Source organism: Cervus elaphus, chromosome 13 (genome assembly GCF_910594005.1).
Source record: "Cervus elaphus chromosome 13, mCerEla1.1, whole genome shotgun sequence".
In the NCBI taxonomy this organism is placed as follows: Eukaryota; Metazoa; Chordata; class Mammalia; order Artiodactyla; family Cervidae; genus Cervus; species Cervus elaphus.
This window is the reverse complement of record NC_057827.1, coordinates 57,120,717-57,144,289: the sequence shown is the minus strand read 5'-3', so window position 1 is coordinate 57,144,289 and position 23,573 is coordinate 57,120,717. Positions and strand designations below refer to the sequence as shown.

At 36.3% G+C, this 23,573-nt stretch overlaps 1 protein-coding gene across 3 annotated transcripts in view; it reads left to right on the top strand.

The window, feature by feature from the left end:
• Positions 1-23,573, top strand: part of MIS18BP1 (MIS18 binding protein 1) — a 50,063-nt gene that overhangs the window by 14,871 nt on the left and 11,619 nt on the right. For all 3 annotated transcript variants that reach the window (XM_043922722.1, XM_043922723.1, XM_043922724.1), the window contains exons 6-11: positions 918-1,048; positions 5,784-5,871; positions 7,241-7,398; positions 10,765-11,629; positions 22,356-22,528; positions 23,302-23,459. In XM_043922722.1, coding sequence (XP_043778657.1) covers positions 918-1,048; positions 5,784-5,871; positions 7,241-7,398; positions 10,765-11,629; positions 22,356-22,528; positions 23,302-23,459 — 1,573 coding nt within the window. The remainder of the gene's footprint in view (positions 1-917; positions 1,049-5,783; positions 5,872-7,240; positions 7,399-10,764; positions 11,630-22,355; positions 22,529-23,301; positions 23,460-23,573) is intronic.

Below are 23,573 nucleotides of genomic sequence, written 5' to 3'. Positions count from 1 at the left end.
CCGACTCTTTGTGACCCCATGGACTATAAGTCCATGGAATTCTCTAGGCCAGAATACTAATGTGGGTAGCCTTTCCCTTCTCCAGGGGATCTTCCCAACCCAGGGATCGAACCCAGGTATCCCGCATTGCAGGTGCATCCTTTACCAGCTGAACCACAAGGGAAACCCAAAAAAGAACAGAGAATGTGAGAATATTGTGTTAAATTATAACATATGAGTTTAGTTCCATTTGACCAAACTAAATGACCTTAACTTTCTCATTTATTATATTTAGAATGTTTATTACTAATCTAATGAGTCAGAATGTTCATTTATCTAATATATTTAAAAATTTTGTTTTCTCTATATTTATTCTTGGCTTCATGTAAAGAAATATAAAGAGTAGATTTATGGGTCAGTAGTTTGATGCTGCAGTTTGTTTTTTCACAATTGGAACCTCTTTTGGTACTTTCTAAAGAGGAAGGTAAAGACATTTGGCTATATGGTGGTGTGGGGGGGAGAAACACAAGAGAAGAATAATTCAAACAATATAACTGCATGAAATCTAACCCAGCATAGGCCCTGAGGAGAGTGACAGGGAAACCATCCTTTGGCAACCGGTTTGGCATCAGTTGAGATAGAGTTGTGAACTTTATTGCCACAAGATATTTAGAGAACTCCTTGCTTTCTTGCTAATGATACATTTTATACTAGCCACATGGTTTGGCCACAGTACAGTTTCTTGTTACTCAGGTTCACATTAGCCAAGAGGTTGAGTTCTGTTGCAGTGTTTGGCCGTCAAATATTTTGTAATTAGATTGATAGCATTGTAGCTGGAGTGCAAATTTATTCCTGTTACAATTTTATTACATGTGTACATTGTGACTCTTGGTAAAATGTGAATATTTTGGCTTCAACTAAGCTTTTTTTTCTCCTAGAGACATCACCAACATATATTGGCACAGTAATGTAATTATAGAACGGATTAAGCACAACAAACTTAGAACTTTATCAGGCAACATTTATGAACTAAAAGGAATGATAGACCAGATTTCCATGAAAGAAGCAGGTAATGACTGTCATTACTAATTGGAAGAATTACTTTACTAAGTGAAATAATTAACCATATTTCAAACCATATTTTTGCTTTTAATTAGGTGCTTTAAAATTACATGTCAACACTAAAAATTAAAAAACACTGCCCAAATTATGTAAAACTATTATATATGTTGATCCTTTATTATGATTTACTGTTATTGACAGTTTAAGTTCAGTTATTTAAAAAATATTCAAATGAAATATTCCTTATTTGTGAGGAACTGGCTAGAAGAATATAATTTAGCTCCCTAATTTCTCTTTTGTTGAACCTGCCCAGCATAACCCTAGTCCTGATATAATCTTATTTTCTGTCTGTGCCTGCTGCTGCTGCTGCTAAGTTGCTTCAGTCATGTCTGACTCTGTGCGACCCCAAAGACGGCAGCCCACCAGGCTCCCCGGTCCCTGGGATCCTCCAGGCAAGAACACTGAAGTGGGCTGCCATTTCCTTCTCCAGTGCATGAAAGTGAAAAGTGAAAGTGAAGTCGCTCAGTTGTGTCCGACTCTTAGTGACCCCGTGGACTGCAGCCTACCAGGCTCCTCTGCCCATGGCATTCTCCAGGCAAGAGTACTGGAGTGGGGTGCCATTGCCTTCTCCTGTCTATGCCTAGTACACAGCTAATGTGACTAAGGAAAAGCACACCTGAGTAGTCTACTTTAAATCTATGACTACCAGCAACAAACTGTGGCCACTTGGTATCCTACCGTAGGTCCCTAATCCATTCATTCTCCCATCATCCTCGATGACTATTTCGTATTTCTACATCTCTCCTGCCTTCCTCTCAGCTTGGTGGGTGGGGGAACAAGGAGAAGACTTGAGCAACAGGAACAATCAAAAGAGAACTTTTCTGCCACATCTCTTATCTGCTTGTATTTGCACCTGCTTTTATTGGGCAAGCCTCCCACGTTCCTGTCTGTGTCAACCTGTTTATACTTTAGTTCCTACCCTCTTTTACTGGAAAATATCACTCTAGTAATTCTCCCTTCCATCACAAAGAAAACCAAAACAAAACACTCTCTTTTGTGTAAAAAAATCAAGGTTGTTAGAATGTATTCATATTTAAGAGATCATCAACTTAAAATAATCATATGTATATGTTACATAGTAACCTCATGGTAATCGCAAACCAAAAATCTGTACTAGATATACACACACATACACACAAAAGAGAAAGGAATCCAAATGTACCACAAAAGATAGTCATCAAAAGAAGGAACAAAAAACTACAAACACAACCAGAAACAGTTAATAAAACAGCTATAACTACTTTAAATGTAACTTTAAGTGTAAATGGACCAAATGCTCCCAATCAAAAGACAGAGTGGCTGAATGGATACAAAAACAAAGAGACTCCTTTCAAATCTAAAAATGCACACAAGACAGAAAGTGAAGGGATGGAAAAAGGTATTCGATGTAAATGGAAATGAAGCCAAGTTAGCAATGCTTATATCAGACAAAACAGACTTTTAGACAAAGATTGTAATAGAACACAAAGAAGAATATTACATAATGGTAAAGGGATCAATACACACACACAAAAAAAGCTATGACAATTGTAAATATATAGGTGCCCAACCTCGGAACACCTAAATACATAAATAACAAAGCTAAAGGTGTCCCACTCCCTGCATTCAAACTATGCTGCTAAGCTACAGTAATCAGAGTAGTGTGACACTGGCACCAAAACAGCCACAGATCAACTAAACAGAACAGAGGCCCCAGAAATGAACCCTCATGTATTTGGTCAATTAATTTACAACAGAGGAGGTAAGAATATAATGGGGGAAATGACGGCCTCTTCAATAAATGATGCTGGGAAAACTGGATAGCTGCATGCAAAAGAAACTAGAGTACTTCCTCACACTGTGTCCAAAAATAAACTCAGAATGGATTAGACTTAAATGTACGATCTGAAACCATAAAACTCCTAGAAGAAAACATAGCGAACCCTTTGACAGATGCCTTAGCTATATTTTTCTAGATCTGTCTCCTCAGGCAAAGGCAACAAAAACAAAAAATAAATGGGACAACATCAAACTAAAAAACTTTTATACAGGAATAGAAACTGTCAACAAAATGATAGAGCAACCGACAGAGTAGGAGGATGTATTTGCAAGCTACATTGCTGATAAGGGATTAATACCCAAAATACACAAAGAACTCATACAATTCAACATCATAAAAAGAAACAGTCCTATTAAAAAATGAGCAGGGGACTCCCCTGGTTGTCCAGTGGCTAAGACTCCATGCTTCCAATGCAGGGGTCCTGGGTTCAATCCCTGGTCAAGGAACTAGATCCCACATGCTGCAACTAAGAGTTCATATGCTGCAATGAAAGATCCTACATGCCACAACTAAGACCTGGTGCAGTAAAATAATTTTTTAAAAAGTTGGGCAGAAGAGCTGAATAGGTATTTTCCAAAAGAAGATATACAGATGGCAAACAAAGATGCTCAACATCACTAATCATCAGGGAAATGCAAATCAAAAGCACAATGAGATACCACCTCATGCCTGTCAGAATAGCTATTATCCAAAAGACAAGAAACAACATTCATTGGTGAGGTTGTGGAGAAAAGGGAACCCTTATGCCATGTTGGTGAGAAAGTAAATTGGTATGACCACTATGGAAAACTGTGTGGAGGTTCCTCAAAAAATTAGAAGTAAAACTATCATATGATCCAGCAGTCCACTTGGGTATTTTTCTGAAGAAAACAAAAACACTAATTGAAAAGATAAATGCATGCCTGTGTCTACTGCAGCATTATTTATAATAGCCAAGATACCAAAACCGCTTAAGGGTCCACTGATGGATGAGTGCATAAAGACAATGAGGTGTATACATATACAAAAGAATTATTATTCAGCCTTAAAGAATGAAATCTTACTATTGTGACAACATGGAGGGACCTACAGGTATTAAACTAAGTGAAATCAGAGAAAGATAAACACTGTATGATTCCACTTGTATGTGGAATCTAAAAACCACAGCAAATGACAAGTCAAAACACAAACCGAGTCACAGATAAAGAGAACAGATGCTTGCCAGAAGGGAGAGGGATCAGGGAATGAGTGAACTAGGTGAGGGAGATTAAAACATACAGAATTCTAGTTATAAATGAGTCACAGGGATGAAGGGTTCTGCAGTGAACAATATTCACATTGTTATGATACAATTTTATGTATTTTATATACAATTTTATATGATATAATTTTTTATATAGTTAAAAGTATTGTAAAAATGTGGGAAGAGGATTTGGAAGGAGAGGTGCAGATGTTAAATCTTCATCTCATTTATAAATTTTAAAATTGCTTTTTTCCTTTTTATTGTATCTATATGAGATGGTAGATATTAACTATTGTAATCATTTGGCAAGATATATATTAATGAGCCATCATGCTGTACATGTTAAACTTACACTGTGCTGTGTGTCAGTTATTCCTTAAAAAAATAGGGTGAGGGCAAACCCTCTTTTAACCACACTTCTTTCAGCCACTATTGCTCTCATTGACAGCAAAACAGCTCAGACAATTCGTTATACTTAGATCTATTTCCTCTTGAATTCTTTTCCATCTTTTTTCTTGAATTCCCTTTAGTCTCTCCTTCATCCCCAGTTCTTCACTGGAACAGCCCTTATCAAAGTCACCAGTGGCCCCCACATTGCTAAATCCAGTGTATACTCGACATAGTAATCACACCTACCTTCTTGAAATACTTGGCCTCTGGAATACCATATTTTCATGCTGCCTCACTCCCTGTTCCTTCATAGTTTCTTTGCTTACTTTTCTTTCTTCTTTGCCGCTAAATAATGGAATAGACTAGGGCTCTTTCTATACTCAGTGCTGTGCTGATTTCATACTTTTTCATTCATTTTTTGTCTGTTCATTTGACATCTTCACTAGGATGTCTACAGGCGTCTCATAGTTAATATGTCAAAAACCTGATCTTCTCCATGTACTTCCACAGACTGTTCTCAAAATAACAACTAATTCAGTTCTGTTAAAAAGTAAGTCATACTCTTTGGCTCCTCCACTCAGAAACTTTCTATAACTTCCTACCTCACCCAAAGTAAAAGATCCGGTCCATAAAATGATGCCAAGGCTTTAAAATCTCTCCCAGCTGCCTCTGTTACCCATCTGAGTACTAAGTGGCCTCCTAGTTCTTGCCTCTCTCCATTTCACTTCAGCTACACCAATCTCTTTGTGGTTCTACAAACAAGCCAGGCATACTCTTATTTCATAGCCTTTCACTTTGTTCCCTCTGCTTCCAGTGCTTTAACCCCATATTGCCACATTGCTCACTTCATGTACTTCAGGGCTTTACTCAAATGATGCTATTTCAGTGAGAACTTGTCTGTCCTTTTTTGAAATACTGCCTGCCCCCTTTCTCCCCTAAAATGAACACACTGATACCACTATTCCTCTTAATTGCATAATTTTTCTCCTCTTAACTGCATAATTTTTCTCCATAGCATAAATGACCACTCTAACAAATGAGATATATTATTTACTGGTTTGCTTTCTGTTTAGAAGGCAGTTTTCATGAAGACAGATTTTTTTTTGTTGTTAACTGCTGAATTCCTCAGCACAGGCACTGTGTGCCTGGCACACAGTAAGCAATAAGTGTATATTTTAAAATTATTTAATAAATGAATGACATCAGTTTAAAATCTTGGCTTTCAGATAACTTCTGTTTGTTTATAAATAGGTTACCCAAAATATCTCATAAGGAAATTTATGTTTGGATTTCCAGAAAAATGGAAAGAGTACATTGACAATTTTTTAGAACAGTTAAGGTAAAGTAGTTTTTAACTTTTATTTATTTATTTATTTATTTTATTTATTTATTTATTTATTTATTTTATTAGTTGGAGGCTAATTACTTCACAAAGTTTTTAACTTTTAAAACAAGGGTTGTTTCTTTTTTTGGTTGCGCTGGGTCTTCCTTGCTATGCGTGGGCTTTGTCTAATTATAGAGAGTGAGGGCTACTCTTTGGTTGCGATGCGCGGGCTTCTCAGTGTGGTGGCTTCCCTTGTTACGGAGCGCAGGCTCCAAGTGCACGGGCTTCAGTAGTTGCCGCACGCGGGCCCAGTAGCTGTGACATGCAGGCTTAGTTGCTCCCAGGCACGTGGAATCTTTCCAGACCAGGGATGGAATCCATGTCTCCTGCATTGGATTCTTATCCACTGTGCCACTAGGGAAGTCAGTCCATCTTTCAACTTTTTAAAAAACAATCTTACTGATGTATAATTTACATCTGATAAACCACCCATTTTAGGTATAAAATTTGATGAGCCTTTACAAATATATATACTCATATAACCAATGGAAAGTGCTTTTAAGTTCTGCTTTTGGAAATGTCCATTTTGAGCTATCTTTGATCTTGGATTTTCAGAAGGCAGTAACACTTTACTGGAACTTCTGTCATGTGGAATAAATCTAAAAGAAAAATTAAACCTTTGACATATTTAAGGAGTCATCTGTAATCACCTACCTTTTAAGAGGCATGTAGCTGTAAACAGGAGTCTGACATTCTTGGTCCTTTTTCATTCATTCATTTCCTCAATAGTTACAAAGTGTCATCTGCTTAGCCGACTCTGTATCAGCACTGGGAAAAGAAACAAGAATTTGATTAGTTCTTAACCTTAAAAACTCTTTAGGTTGTGTAAATTAATCTCATCACAGTGTAATGACATATAATATCCGCTGGCAGTTTTCTCCTGTAAAGGGTGATAGTATTTTCATGGATATGCTGCTTCTGTCACAGCTACTTGACTCTGCCTTTGTAGTGGAAAAGTGACATAGACAGTACAGAAATGAATGAGTATGACTGTGTTTCAGTAGACTTTATTTACAAGAACAGGCAGCTGGCAGAATTTGTCCTGTTATTTTCTTGTATCAGCTTAAATAGGAAATAAAAGAGTTAAGATAGTAAGAACTTAAAAAGTCATATTTGAATATTTTGACTTAAGATGTCATACATAAATTTTTTGTGCGAGGAAAAGGGTAGAAGCCATGAAAGCTTAAATAATGTAAAGATTAAAGGTAATCTGTTAGGGAAAAAAAGCTTTATCTGAGGGAATTTATTTATTTATGGGTTTAGTTTTTTGGTTTTGTTTTTTGAGAACCTATATTAGAGGAAAAAATACTATACTTGTTTTTAGGGCTTGTGAGAAGGAAAAAGGAAAGGCCAGACAAAACCAGAAAGCTAAAAGATGTGTTCCTGACATTCAAAAATCAATGAAAAATGATGCAAGGAAAACAAAACCAGATGTCCTCCAAAGAGCCACTACCACTTATGACCTTGACTGTGATTCTTTGGGTATGTTTGCTCTTTTCTTCTCTTGTTCATATTGTGGTATATTTTTAAATGAGCTCCACATTGTTTAATTCTTTCAGTGTATATAGTACTGAGTCCTTGACTTATACTGCCCTAAAATTTCCATTTTTTTCACTAGTTAAGAGGAGAAACTGCAATCACCTGTAGTCAGCATTCAGCCTACTTCATTAATTCCTTTTAATTAATCAGAGTATCAAGGACACTGATAAACATAGCAGTGAAAGATGATTGTTGTTTCAGTTTTCTAAATGCAAGGTTTTAGGCTGCCAGCTTGCCTCAAACCTATATTACAGATACCTATATTTTTGTGCTAAATATTATTCCTGTTAATAGACAAAACCAATTTGCTTTCATGGAGGAAATGACATGTATTTTCTGAATGACCATTGCTATGAAGGTAACTGGCAGAACTGTTCTGTGTCCGTTCTTTACCAGAACTATAATCTGCCTCACATCCACCCAGTCCCAAGATGAAATAGAGTATTTACAGCCTTTTCTAGATAATATAATGAGTAAAAGTTACTAGACCATGTTGTATAAATTTAGGCCATTTCTACCTTGACCTTATAACAGAGCTTTACAGAACTTCAAGAGTTGAGGACTGCTTCTGCCAAAAACATAACCCCATACTGGATGTAGATATACCTGTATGTTATTCCTTCACTCCTACCACAACCTACTCCCCTGTCCCCACTGAAACTATGCTTATCCTTTCTAGTACAGAGAAAGGAATAAATTAAATACATGGATGAATGCTTGCAAAATTCACTCCTTAACTGTAGCTCCAGTTCCTTCTTAACTCTTCTTCATTTTATCAAGTCATCCTGTTTCTTATAAATTAGGCATATTGCTTGTTGTCATTGCTAAAACCATCTTCAGTATTTTGGAGTCCTGGGGCTATAGCACCTGGTATGTATTTTTTTACCCCCAAATTTAAAAATCCCTAAAAGTATATCTAACTTTATTATTCTTTTTTAGTCTTAGGTCTTATCATCTCCCTACCTCCATTCCTTCCTTTCACTTATAGTACTGTTTTTCAGGAATTTGAGTTAAATTGTGAATATTACTGGTAAAATATTTGAGACTACAAAGTAAAAGACTAAAGTTTGGTAAACCGTTTTACATGCCAGCTGTGTCCATAGGAAAATCATTAAACAGACATTTTTAAAGTATCTTCTATGAACCTTGATCTATGTCAGCTATTAGGAACCTAGAGATAAACAAAATGAGATGCTCCTTGAGACGCTCACTGTCGGGCAAGATAATACTGCAAAACAGACTGCAGTCTGTTTTGGATTATCATTTTTCCACTGTGATTCATTAAATCATTGTTTTGTGAAACTATTAAGACATTCAATGTCCTCTTGTCACATATGTAATTTTGAATGGTGGTAGTTGATGCTGCTATTATTTTTATTATTATCATTATACTTTCCATGGGAAAACCACTAAAATATATATTAAAAAAACAATACATCTAACATTAAACAACTAAGGTTATGCAAAGGTGCCAGTCAATGATAATTTAAGATGATGTAATTGTGTATATATATTTTAATGATTTACCTAAAGTTTTGTTTTGCGTATTTAGTGTTGTAATCTATATGTTTAGTATTGCTATTAAAGTGCTTTATCTCTACTACTATATATAATATACCTGACAGTATTATTATAAATGATTGTAATGTCAGCCTCCTTCACCATACTGTAATAATCTCAAGAGCAAGGACCATCCATTGTGCATCTTGAAGTACAGACTTCTATGAAATTAATACCATAACTTAATTTTGTGTAAATGTGGATTTTCAGAATAATTTCATTGAAATCCTGCCTATCAGAATTTAAAGAGCCTTTTCTCTACACATTAGCAAGTTTAAAATTTCATATTGAGTTAAATCCATCTGCTTAATGGCATTTTTTTTTCTTACTACTTCTAAATGAAAAGAAATGAAGTGAGGAACATTTCTAAGTGTTTAAAGAAGTAAAGAGGCAACAATACTACTTACACTACCAACTTCATACAGCTTAGGTTGAAGTATCCAGAATGGTTTGAATCTTTATTAAAATTATTTAATAAAATGAATAAAAATATTCAGAATAAAAAGGCTGTGTTCAAAATTAGAAAGTTCAGAATTTTCACATTTCCAGTTGAACATTTGAATCATGTTTATATGAGGAATTAGAAAGAAATATATGATTCCATTGAGAAATCATAGAGTAACTTCCTTGATTACTTTTGATTAGTGCCACTTCTCCATGAACTGTAATTTAGAGACTCCTTTCTCCCCAGCATTCGATATTTCCCAAAAGTCTTTCATTTTGCCATTCATCTTGTAAAATGGCAGACAGTATGTGTAGGTTGTTAGAGTATTTAACTAGGATGGTTGGTATGATCATTTAAAGCTTGTACATATTTATAATTGTATAATTTAAAGTTAGAAATTAAGTGGGTGTGGCTTCTGGTTTCTTAAGTTTCAAACTGGAGAATTTCTCTCATTTTAATTTGCTTTCTTTAGCCAATGACACAGTATAAGATTTGTTTTCCCAAGATCTGTTTTGGTTGTTATCCCATGATTCTTCATGGAGCTTTGGGGGATTCAGCAAAAATGTATCTCTGTGGCCTCCACTAGTGATGAGAATGGGGCCATGCAGATGGATCTCCATGTTTTTCTAACTCTCCTTAACTAGGATAGTTTCTGTTCCATATATTTTATACCTAGTAAGGTTTTAGTAACCCAAGTGGTTTTCAAGTCAAAAGTAAAAACAAAGTTCTTACCATTAAGAATTTTTTTCAGTTGAAAGACAAGTATATAATTATAACACAGGGCACATTATCAAACATGATATTATTTGAAAGTATTCTGGAAATTTGAAGGAAAGCTTTCATTCAGTTGAGGGAGTCGGGACAAAGTTTGTGGATAGGTGAGTTGGAAAACAAATGAAGTAGGTTATAGGACAGAACTGAAGTAGATAGTAGGTGGAGGAAATTTTCCAAGTAGAGTGAATGAGATTAATGAAAGTTGAGAAACAGTGAATTAACAGAATGTCATTCAGATTGAGTACAGTGAGCAGTTAGAACTATATTGATAAAGACCAGTGAGAGGAGCTATGTACATTAAGTATACTGTGAGACATATGGACAGATTGGTATAGAAATTAATAAATGTTAACAGTTGAAGGGGCAGTGATCTGAACAGACCAGTGCTTCAGGAAGCTTAATTTGACAGTAAAGTGTGTAAAATGGAGTTTGTGGGGGGAAAAAACCAGTATATTTGTGGAATTTTTTTTTCCGATATTTTGTTACTAATTTGAAATTTTGATCTTTGGTTTTGTCTTATGAAATTAAAGAGAGAACTAAAGAATCAAAAGTATCCATTGATATTCTAACATCAAAGGAACAGTTTTTCACAGATGAAGAAAGGAAATATATGACTGTTAATCAGAAGAAACCTTGTATTTTAGTGACACCACTTAAATCTAAAAAAATTATAGAGAAAAAATGCATGAACTATAATCTGTCATCTGACACCATTAAAGCAGTAACAGAATTTGCGTTGGGAAAGCCTCAGAAAGAAAGTAAAACAGACTCAAATGAAACTACAAGTCCAGTCAGTAAGCCCACAAAGACTTTAGAAGGTACGTTTGAGTGTAGTGTGGGCCGTAATAGTGAAAATACGGAAGATTGTTTTGAACATGATTTCCTCACTGTCAACGACAAAATAAAAATACCCAGCCCTAAAAAGGAACAAACGGTCACCTCTGACTTTAAGAAAAATACAAGGTTATCAAAACTGAAGAAAATTGAAAATCAAGTAACTGTGTCATTTGACAAGCATCAGTCCTCACCAGATTTGTCTAATGAAGAAAGTGAAAAAGGAAAGAAATTTAGAAGGAAAACTGAGATTGTTAAGAAAACCAGAGCAATAAATACTGAAAAAATAGTGGTTCAGCAGAGAAAAAGCACAAGGAAAACAAAGACAATCCCAGTGATGTCTGAATCTGAAACTGAAGAAAGTGAAAATGAATTTTATATGAAACAAAAGAAAGCTAAATGTTCTGCTAAAGAAAATCTTCAGAAACCTGATGTTGGTAATGAATTTCCAAATACCGAGAAAATGGGATCTGGTAAGACAAACAGGTATTCCTTGGAATGTTTGCCTGGTCTTACTCAGGATGAGGAATGGAATAAGAAAGAATTACAGAAACTTCATTGGTAAGTAGTTAGATTTGACTTTGAAATCTAGAATGGCCACAAAACAATTTATAACATAAAAACACTAACAAGAGGCTGATTTATGACTTCTAATCATTAAAATGGAAAATGTCATCCAAAGACACTTGAAGAGAAATGGAAATTTATGTAGGGTGGAGGGAAAATACAGATAATATCTAACTAGGTGGCCATCTGCAGCCCACATATGAAGAAAGTGAAAGTGACCTTCTTTTCTTTTCATTCCCATTTAATATTTCAAGACAGCCCCCTCCTTCCCTCCCCAAAAACTACTTGAGGGGACAGATGCGTTAATTAATTTGATTGTGGTAATCACCTCACAATGTACATGTGTATCAAATGATCACATGTACATTTTAAATATATACAATTTCATCTGTCAATCATACCTCAATAAAGTAGGGGTAAACTATTTCCACAGACAAACGCAACTCTCTCACTTAGCTTCACATTTTAAGGAATATTTTATAATTAAATTTACTATTATAAAACCTTAAATTTGAACCCAAATTTATAGGTTATTTAATAGAGTCTTTTCCCCCTCATTGATAAATGAAAAATTAGTCTCAAAAATCAGGTGATTTGTCCAGGGTTTCTTAATTACTGCTGCTTGGTAAACCAGGTATGGTAAGAGTTGGATTTGGCTACATATACTTGAAAAGCGGTTTCAGTAGTGTGGTAGTTGGTATTGGAAGCCAGGTCACAGTTGAGCAATGAAAAGTGAATGAGACAGTAAAGACAACCTAAATGGACAGCAAAAGATATGTGGCGATGATGGGGAACAGAAGGCGGCACAGTCATAGAAGGGAGTGAGGAGATAAGGGAACATGTATGTTTAGTTGCTTGCTTTTTATTAGATGACTCAGGCCAGAGTATAGTGGTATGCTGATAAAAATCATCCAGTACAAAGATAGGAAGATGTCACTGATAAAAGAGGGAAGAATAACGTAAAAACATACCACATTTAGTGTTCCATTCTCTTGTGTACCCCCAACTTTATAACATTTAGAATTCATTTTCAAATCTACTTTTTCTTCCTAAGGGATCTTTGTGCCACTGTACTCTTCCTTTCCCCATTTCCTAAATTTTCCTTCTGTCTTATTTTCAGGCAGAAGTTTTCTTATATTCCAAAGTTCTTGATTTTGGCTGCTTGCTCTATAGCAAAGTGTATTCCTCAGTGGTCTTTTCCTTCCAAAGCTCTGCTTTTTTATATAGGGACTCCCAAATCTGTGTCTCTAGTTCTGAATTCTTGTACTTTGGTCTGTATTTCCCTTTGCCTGCTGGACATCTCTGTATAAATCTCACCTACAGCTAACTTCAGGTGTTCCCTGATAGCTCAGTTGGTAAAGAATCTGCCTGCAATGTGGGAGACCTGGGTTCGATCCCTGGGTTGGGGCGATGTGGAGAAGGGAAAGGGTACCCACTCTAGTATTCTGGCCTGGAGAATTCCATGGACTGTGTCCATGGGGTCACAACAGTTGGACACGATGGAGCGACTTTCACTTTCACAGCTAACTTAAAACGTCAAAAGCCAAACTTACTTTCTTCTGCCTGTCCACTTTGCTTGACATTCCTGTTTTCTTAATATGTAATTCTCCTAGTCAGCTAACTTTAAACTCTTTATTATTATTGGTTTTTAATCTTTTAAAAAATCATGAAGCTACCAGTATACTTAGGAGATGTTGTTAGTTAGGTTCCAGACTACTAGAATAAGGCGAATATCTCAACAAAGCAAGTCATATTAACTTTTTGGCTTCCTGGTGCATATAAAAGTTATGTTTACACTATACTGTAGTTAGAGTATGCAATAACATTGTATCAAAATAAAAAACCCACTGTATGTACCTTCATTGGGCTTCCCTGGTGACTCAGATGGTAAAGAATCTGCCTGCAATGCAGGAAACCCAGGTTTGATCCCTGGGTCAGGAAGATCCCCTGGAGAAGGGAATGGCAACCCATTCAGTATTCTTGCCCAGAGAATTCCATGAACAGAGAAGCTTGGCAAGCTACAGTCCATGGGGTCACAAAGAATTGGACACAACTGAGCGACTAACGCACGTACCTTAATTTAAAAATAACTTGTTGCTTAAAAATACTAATTATCATTTGAGCCTTCAGCAGGTTGTAATTCCTTTGCTGGTGGAGAGTCTTGCTTTGGTATTGAAGGCTGCTGACCAGAGTGGTAGTTGCTGAAGGTTAGGGTGGCTGTGGCAATTTCTTAAAATAAGACAATGCGGTTTGCCACATCGATTGACTCTTCCTTTAATGAATGGTTTCTCTGTAGCATGCAATGCTATTTGATGGCATTTCACCCAGAGTAGAACTTCTTTCAAAATGGGAGTCAGTCCTCTCAAACCTTGTGACTGCTTTATCAACTAAATTTATATATTCTAAATCCTTTATTGTCATTTCAGCAATGCTTTATCAGCTAAGTTTATATAATATTCTAAATCCTTTATTGTCATGTCAGCAACCTTCACAGCATCTTCAGTAGATTTCATCTCATGAAACCACTTTCTTTACTCATCCGTAAGACGCAGCTTCTCGTCTGTTCAAGTTTTTTCATGAGGTTGTAGCCATTCAATCGGAGAAGGCAGTGGCACCCCACTCCAGTCCTCTTGCCTGGAAAACCCCATGGACGGAGGAGCCTGGTAGGCTGCAGTCCATGGGGTCGCTAAGAGTCGGACACGACTGAGCGACTTCACTTTCACTTTTCACTTTCATGCATTGGAGAAGGAAATGGCAACCCACTCCAGTGTTCTTGCCTGGAGGATCCCAGGGATGGGGGAGCCTGGTGGGCTGCCGTCTGTGGGGTCGCACAGAGTTGGACATGACTGAAGCAACTTAGCAGAAGCAGCAGCAGCAATTCAATCACATCTTTAGGCTCCACTTCTAATTGTAGTTCTCTTGCTACTTCCATCACATCTGCAGTAACTTCTTCCACTGAAGTCTTTAACTCCTTCAAGTCATTCATAAGGGTTGGAATCAGCTTTTTCCAAACTCCTGTGAATGTTGATGACGCTTCTCATGAGTCACACATGTTCTTAATGGTATCTTCACTGTGAATCCTTGCCAGGGGGGTTTTCAATTTACGTCTCTCAGATCCATCAAAGGAATCACCATCAAGAACAGCTCTAGCCTTAGGAAGTATATTTCTTAAATAATAAGACTTTGAAAATCAGAGTTACTCCTTGACCCATAAGTTGCACAATGGATGTTATTTAACAGACTGAAAACAACATTATACAGAGTGAAGTAAGCCAGAAAGATAAACACCAATACAGTATACTAACGCACATATATGGAATTTAGAAAGATGGTAATGATAACCCTATATGCAAGACAGAAAAAGAGACACAGATGTATAGAACAGACTTTTGGACTCTGGGAGAAGGCATGGGTGGGATGATCTGAGAGAATAGCGTTGAAACATGTATATTATCAAGTGTGAAACAGATTGCCAGTCCAGGTTGGATACATGAGACAAGTGCTCAGGGCTGGTGCACTGGGAAGACCCAGAGGGATGGGATGGGGAGGGAGGTGGGAGGGGGGATCAGGATGGGGAACACATGTCAATCCATGGCTGATTCATGTCAATGTATGGCAAAAACCACTACAAAAAAAAAAAACAAACCAACATTAATCTTGTTGTACATCTCCATCTCAGCTCTTGGGTGACCAGGTGTATTGTCATTGAGCAGTAACATTTTGAAAGGAATCTTTTTCCTGAGTTGCTTTCCCAGTGAGGTTAAAATAATTCAGAACAAATGTGCTGTCCTCTAGGGTTGTTTCACTTATAGAGCCCAGGTAGAGTAGATTTAACACAATTGCTCAGGTTTTTGAAATGGTAAATGAGCACTGGCTTCAACTTTAAGTCCCTAATTGCATGAAGCCAGTCATTGACTTTGCTTCCTTAGCTATAAAAGTCCTAGACAGCATCTTCTTCCAATACAAGACTGTTTTGTCTGCGTTGACCATCTGTTGTTTAGTGCAGCCGTCTTGATTGATGATCTTAGCTAGATCTTCTGGCTGATTTGCTGCGGTTTCTACACCAGCACTTATGACTTCACCTTGCATTTTTGTGTCACAGAGAGGACTTCTTTCCTTAAGCCTCACACCAATTTCTGCTAACTTCAAACTTTTCATCTGTAGCTTTCTCATGTTTTACCCTCCATAGAATTAAAGACAGTTAGGGTCTTGCTCTAGATTAGACTTTGGCTTCAGAGAACCTGGTGAGTGCTTTGATCTTCTATCCAGATTGCTAAACTTTCTCCATATCATCAATAAAGCTGTCTCACTTTCTTATCATTTATGTGTTTACTAGAGTAGCATTTTTAATTTCCTTCAAGAACTTTTTTCCTTTGCATTCACATTTGGCTAACTCGTGCAAGAAGCCTAGCTTTCAGCCTACATCAGCTCTTGACATGCCTTCTTCAGTAAGCTTAATCATGTTTATCAGTTAAATTTGCTTTCTTAGATACATACAGTTCTTGGTTCCCAAACAATAACAGTACCATCACAGGTCACCATAACAAATATAATAATAATGAAAAAGTTTGAAATATTGTAAGAATTACCAAATGTGACAGAGATGTATAGTAACCAAATGCTGTTGGAAAAATGGTGCCAATAGACTTACTTGACAGAGGGTTGCCATAGGCGTTGAATTTGTTCAAAAAATAAAACCCCAGTAAAGAAAAGAGCAGTAAAACGAGATATGCCTGTGGAGCCTTTTTCTTGACACTGCTCTTTTTCAGACCTTTAATGCCTTTTGCCTGAACTTTGGAAGTAGCTTTGTATTTGTATACAACTCCAGATTAGTTGTAATGTATTGTGTGGTTCTAACAAGTCAAAACCCTTCGCTTGCATTCTTACTGATCTTCAAACTATATAAAGATTCTTCTGCCTTACATTGAGAGCAATAGTTGACTTCAGTTATCCTTTTCAGCTGTATCCCCCATTATTTCCTTTACTGTATGTTCAGATCACCTAAGGGTATTCTGAAATGCCTGAACTGCAGAAATGCCAGTTCTCAGTAAGATAAGTAAGCATACTCCACTGTTTCTTCTACGCAGATATAAACACCTGAACAGAATGCTTGGAACTGCTTTTGTTGATGCAGAAAGATAAATAATAGCAGTTGATTGGGAAAGACTAGAATTTTAAGAACCACCAAACTGGAAGTGAAGTTCTAGTTTTTCCTGTGATATTCCCCCAAGCTAGACTCAAGACCACCCAAAACCAGGAAGTGTGCATTGAGGCAAGACAAAGAGAGTTCACAGAGAAGCCCTTTGGTTCTGGCTTGAGCAGGAAAGGGGATTACTACCACTCAGAAACAGTAGGGGAAATCTCTGTTTTCTTTTCTCCTTTCTCTCATCACCCAGTACCCATACAGTCCAGTAGGGGCAAACTTCACAGCAGCAGTCAGGGCCCACACACACATAAAACTCAGGAAGTACGAACCTTTCTCTCCAGTTAGAGTAATTCTGCAGTTTTCTCGTCTGTCCTCTGCCTGGCATTGGAGCAAGATGCAGCTGTATAAAGTGTGCAGCAAAGCTGGTAACTAAAACCCCTGATTTCTGCCAGAGAAGCAAAAACAGAACTCTAGGGAACCAAAAACTGCAGAGGGACGAGCTAGGGAACGTAACCCGAGAAGGTTGTTTATGGGCTTTTGGACTTAACCTGCGTTGTCCATTTGTGGGTCTGATCCTAGACAGCATAACCAGAGGCTTTGAGAACTGAACTAATGGTAGACTATCATCCAATTTCCAGGCCATCCACCCAGTATCCAACATGCAGTATATCCTAACAGCACTGCAAGGCTTTAAAAACAGAACTAACATTGAAACTGCAACCACAGAAAACTGACTGGAATTTATAATTCAGGTACAGCCAGGTTGGTTGCCTGTTAAAACAAAAATATTAATATTCTCTATAGAATGTATAGGGTGCTTCCCAGGTCGTGCTAGTGGTAAAGAATCCACCTGCCAATGCAGGAGACAGAAGAGACGCAGGTTCAATCTTTGGGTTGGGAAGATCCCCTGGAGTAGGAAATGGCACCCCACTCAGTATTCTAGCCTGGAAAATTCCATGGGCAGAGGAACCTGGCAGGCTACAGTCCATGGGACTGCAAAGAGTTGGACATGACTTAGTGAACATACCAAACTAGCATAGAGTGTAAGACCCAGAATTTCCTATTTCAAAATGCCTTGGAAATAATCCTGAATTACTTAACATATAAAGAACAATGAAAATTTCAATTCACATGCAATGATGTCATTCAAAAAGATGTGAATGATGGCATGACACAGAGGTTGGAATTATCTGATAAGATTCTGAAGCAGGAATATAAAAACACTTTAGACCTGCCTTCTTGGCATAGTGAGCAGCATGTCAGTCTCATAAAAAACACTTCAGGACTAAAAGCAATCATTCTTGAACAGAAATTTATAATGTCTCAACAAGAAGTAGAAGGTATAAAGAAAGCTCAAATGGAAATTTTAGAACTGAAAAATGAGATAATCAAAATTAAAAATTCATTCGGTAGACTCAATAGCAGAATAGAGATGAGAGAGGAAAAGAGGCAATATCAGGAATGGAGGAATAGGAAGGAGATGGCAGTTCTCTGGGTGAATATAATAGACTATTTTCCTCTTGAGTTCTTTTAAGTATTTAATGGTTTAAAGCAAATATATTGTATGATGGAATTTTTAAATATTTGTAAATGTAATACAGAAGATAACTATAACAAAAAGGAAGGAGGAAGACACTTGTATGATGGTTAGATTTTACTTGAAGCTGTAAGATATTGATTCAAAGTAGACTGTGCAGTATGTATATAGTAAACATCAGAGCATCCACTAAAAAACTACACAGATATCTTCAAATATATAATAGATAAAATACTTTTTAAAAAAGGCAGAAAAAGAAATAGAAGATGGGGAGCAAAGAAAAACAATTGCATTAATTATGTTAATAATTTAAATGCACCATTTAATAGATTGTCAGAATGAATTTAAAAACACAATCCCACAATGTGTGATATAAAAGAAACACTTCAAATACGACATAGCCAACTTAATAGTGAAAGGATAGATAAATACCATGCAAAGCCAATAGATAGCTGGAGTGGCTATGCTAATACTGATCAAAGATTTCAGTATGAAGAAAATATCAAGGGTAAAGCAAGACATTACAAAATAATAGAAGTGTCATTTCACGAGGAAGGCTTAATCCTAAATGTGTATGCACTGAAAAAAAACTCAAAATACAAGAATCAAAATCTGAAAGAACTAAAAGGAAAGTTGTTGTTCAGTTGCTCAGTTGCGTCCAACTCTGTGACCCCATGGACTGCAACACACCAGGCTTCCCTGTCCTTCAGGAATGTACTGAACTGAAAAGAGTCATACGCATAATTATAGCTGGAGACTTCAGTGTTCTTCTCTTGGTAATTAACAGAACTAGTAGACAGGAAATTAGTGAAGGTGTAGGAGAACTCAACAACATTATCAACCAACTGTATCTAGCTGACATTTTAGAATAGTGTACCTAACAGTAGGGAAAGAATATTCTTTCCAAGGATAGGTGAATTATTCACCAAGATGAACACTTACTAGATCATAAGACAAATGTTAACAAATTGAAAATAACTGAAGTTATACAAAGGGTATTTGTTGGCCATAACTAAATTAAACTACAAATCAATAAAGGAAAAATATTCCAAGTGCTGGAAAAATAAATAACACACCTGTATATAATTCATGGGTCAAAGAGGAAGTCTCAAGGGAAAAGATTCTGAACTGAACAAAGAAGAAAATATATCAAAATTTGCAGTGTGAGCCCATAAACATTATAGATTGATTTTACGTAGCTCATTTCTCTTCCTGATTTTCACAGCCCTGTTTGCATAAAGGCAATCATGGTACAATCTTAACAGTGAATGAACTACTAAGTAATAAAAAGGAAAAACAATCCATTCTTGTAACCATTTGAATTAATTTCAAAGGTATTATGCTGAGTGAAAAAAGCCAGCCCAAAAGGTTACATATTATATGATTCCATTTATATGATGTTCTGGAAAAGACAGAACTAAAAAGAAAGAAAATGGATCAGGGATTTCTGGTGGTTGTAGTGGTGAACCACAAAGAGGTGGGACTAGAAGTTTTTTTTCCCCCCAGTCTGATGGAGCTGTTTTGTATCTACATGTATATGTTAAGATTCAGAGAACCATACCCAAAAGGACAATTTTACTATAAACTTAAAATGTTTTATAAGTGCCTAGAGTGCATACTATTATAATATTCTGATCTGGAAGACTTGGGCTTGGGTTACGATTCTCTAGTTTTTTTCACAACTCTGACCTGCAGCCATTTCTTTGAAGTTTACCAGACTATAAATATGAATTATTTACCATTCCCTAGCCATACGACTGAGCAGCAGCAGCAGCAGCCATATGCAGTTTCTTTGTCTTCATTTCTTTGCCAATATTGTTGCCTCATTTTCTCCTGTTATATTTTTATCCATCCCTCAAATTTCATCTCACATGTCACTTCCTCCCTGTAACCTTTCCTTGTTATTACCCCTTCCTGCTTTCCACTCAATTAGATGTAATACTTTATTCTTACAAACAACATAAAGCAATTCTAATGCTGACGCAAAATAATCACATAAGGAGCTTTGGAAAATGCAAGGACTGTCACCCCAGTCCTACTGAATTGAAATCTTCAGGAATACAGTCTATGGATCTGTTTGCTTATTTTTACTTGATTCCTTAAATTTTGCTATAAGCTCCTTAAGTGATTCTTACTTGCAGCCCACTATTTTATACCCCTCATCATGCTTATAGCCTAGTAGGGTAGACAGATACTTAGCAAATAATCCCTGTAAGAGGTTTATGAGAATATTTTTCTGGAAAATGACTTTGTTTAGGTAGATACCAGAACTAAGATTTGAAGGATAAATAAGTATTCAAGCCAAAGATTCAGGATAAGTACATTTTAAATTAAAACCAAGTATATAGAGGTAGAAAGTAAGAGAGAATATTTTAAAATACTAAAAGGCCAAAATGACTGGCATACAGAAAGGGAGGGAAGAACAGTAGAGGATGAGAACTGATAGGCAAGGAATAGAATAGGTCCTACTTGGTTTTTATGCTAAGAATGATGAAGTGATTTTTTAAAAAGAAAATGTTTATTTGGCTTTATTGGGTCTTAGTTGTGGCATGAGGGATCTAGTTCCCTGACCAGGGATCAAACCCAGGCCCCCTGCATTGGGAGCTTGGATTCTTAGCCACTGGGCCACCAGGGAAATCCCAATGAAATGATTTTTAAGTAGGACTGGAGTAATATGATTACATTTCCCTTTTTAAATTACTTAGATTGACTAGAGGAGATATGTTAACTACAGAATGATTTCATATTAAATGGATTAAGTATTTTTACTATAACAAACTAGTCCTTTTAGGCAATCCTAGACTTGCATGCTAGCTGTGTATACAAATAGGGAACTTTGAGCCCCCTCCCTGTAGTTCTCCACTTGAGAACACATGTGGAATGATTAATTATGCAAAAGTAGAACATTCATTAACAAGTTCAATGCTCTTAGTACTTGTTCTCTGTTCTCCTTTTATGTATGGAATAAGTGGTATTCTGTAGTTAGATCATATCTATTCACAAAAGTTGACTCTTAAATATTTAGGAATTTTACAAATTGAATATTTTTATTCAATTTGTCATTATTAAAAATTATATAAACTAAAATTTACTAGAAACAAACTCTAAACTCATCACTTCCTAAATATTTTACTATATTTTATTCTTATCTGTGCCCTTGAGGTATTTAATGTCTATCATATCTGTATGGTAGAAATTCTGTATAACTGGTAGCTTGAAATAAGCCACAATAGAAGTATTTACAATATGGAAGTTGACAAACACCACAAACAGGGCTTTTTAACCCCAGAGAACTAGTTGTTAAATTTTTTCCAGCATGATACTGCATAGGTTAATTGGTGAGTTAAATAGACCTTTTCTGGCAGAACTATTAATATCAGCCTAACCACAATATATAAAATCTATTGGGAGTTGGGGAGGCAGTAATATGTATACCAGGTTCTAAATAATCATTTACAATGAAATTTTAGAATGTAACTCAATTGTTAAATTGGGAAACTACCTTATATTGACTTCGTTTTTTTCTATTTCAATTTTCATTTCCCTCAGTTAAGTACTATACATAAAATACTGAGTTCTATAAATTAAAATAGAGTAAAAGCAAGCATAACACTTTTTAGTAAGAGTTTGTAACCTGGAGTATACAGAACCCAAGAACCTGTCTTCCTATATACTTAGCACCAGTAAGATTCATGCATTGATGCAGAAAAGTTAATCATGCTAGAGCCCCCACCTCCCACCCCCAAAAATCTAATCATTTCTTAGCTGGACTTAGGAAAATATGTTGAAAAACTGGGCATAGTTTTTCAGGTTTGATAGAATACAACAAAATTGAAGGCATCTGCTAGATACATAAACTCACATCTTCATATTAGAGTAAGAATTATTAAGTGTAGGGAATTCTAACTTCTTCCCAAATAGTTATCTAGAATGATTTTGATAAAATTCCTGATTTAGCGGCATCCCTTCACTTCAATAAAAGGTTACTTTTAATTAGTTGAATTTCTTGTTCTTTAACTGGTTTTGGTCTTCTGTAGTGCTGTTGCATCTCTGCCAAAGCACAAGCCTGGTTTCTGGTCAGACGTAGCTACGGCTGTAGGTTCTCGATCTGCGGATGAATGCCAGAGGAAGTACATGGAAGATCCCCGAGGAAAAAGATTTCAGAAACATGACACCAAGAAAAAGCCAGCCAACCCCAAAGGCCAAGATGGTAACCTTTATAGCAAATAAGTTTTTTCCTAGTTCTCAATATTGATTTCTGATCACTCATTAGATGTAATTTATATTTATCCATGGGTCTTCTAATAGGTGGATTTTGTTTTTATAATTTTAAAGCTAGAAACAACTCCAAAGATCATCTGTTTAATTTTTTAAGTCTGACCTAGCTACTTACTTGTATTAATCGTAACCTTAGCAGCCTTGTGCTTTGAGTTTGTTCTAGGAAATCTGCAGTTGGATTGAGAGATTCCAACAACTGGGTTATTTTTCTAAGTTAAATTTGAGGCCACTTTGTTAGGGTCCCTTAGTAATTCATAAGAAAACTCATAAGAATAAGTTTAGTGTATAGTCCCCAGGAGTACACATTCCTGGCCAGGTTTACGCCAGAGAAGTCTTATACGAAGCTTTAGGGAACATTCAGTATCCCTGTCCTAATTCAATAAGGTTTATATTTTAGCAAGACAATAGGGTAGACAATCAGCAAGGGAAATATAAGGTAACTTCCCTCACAGATAAAGAACCTTTCCAACCACACCCTGCCTAATCGAAATGTAATTTCTTCTTGAGTATTTTTGTAATCTAATCATATTGCCCGAATCCCAGTGTAGAGTCACTTGTTATTTAGGAGGCTTGGAAATATTAACAACAGATGCTGAGTTTATTTAATATGAATATACAGTTTAGATTTTGCAAAGGCTGTTAACTTTATAGAGCAGGTACTATTCAAGACCAAATCCTTACCAAAATCTTTTGCTGACTCTTAAGGCAAGATTGATGATGCTGATAAGGAAACTATGAAGATAACTGCCAAAGTGGGAACTCTTAAAAGGAAGAAGCAGATGAGAGATTTTCTTGAACAGCTGCCAAAAGATGACCATGATGATTTTTTCAGTGCAACACCTTTGCAGCGTCAAAAAATACTGGTAAGAGTCTTAAATGTAGAAATCATTGTTTTCTTTATATTGACTTTGGTATCTTTCATTTTTATTTAGGGTTAGTGTTCATCCCTAATATTTAGGCCAAGGACTGGTAGCCTC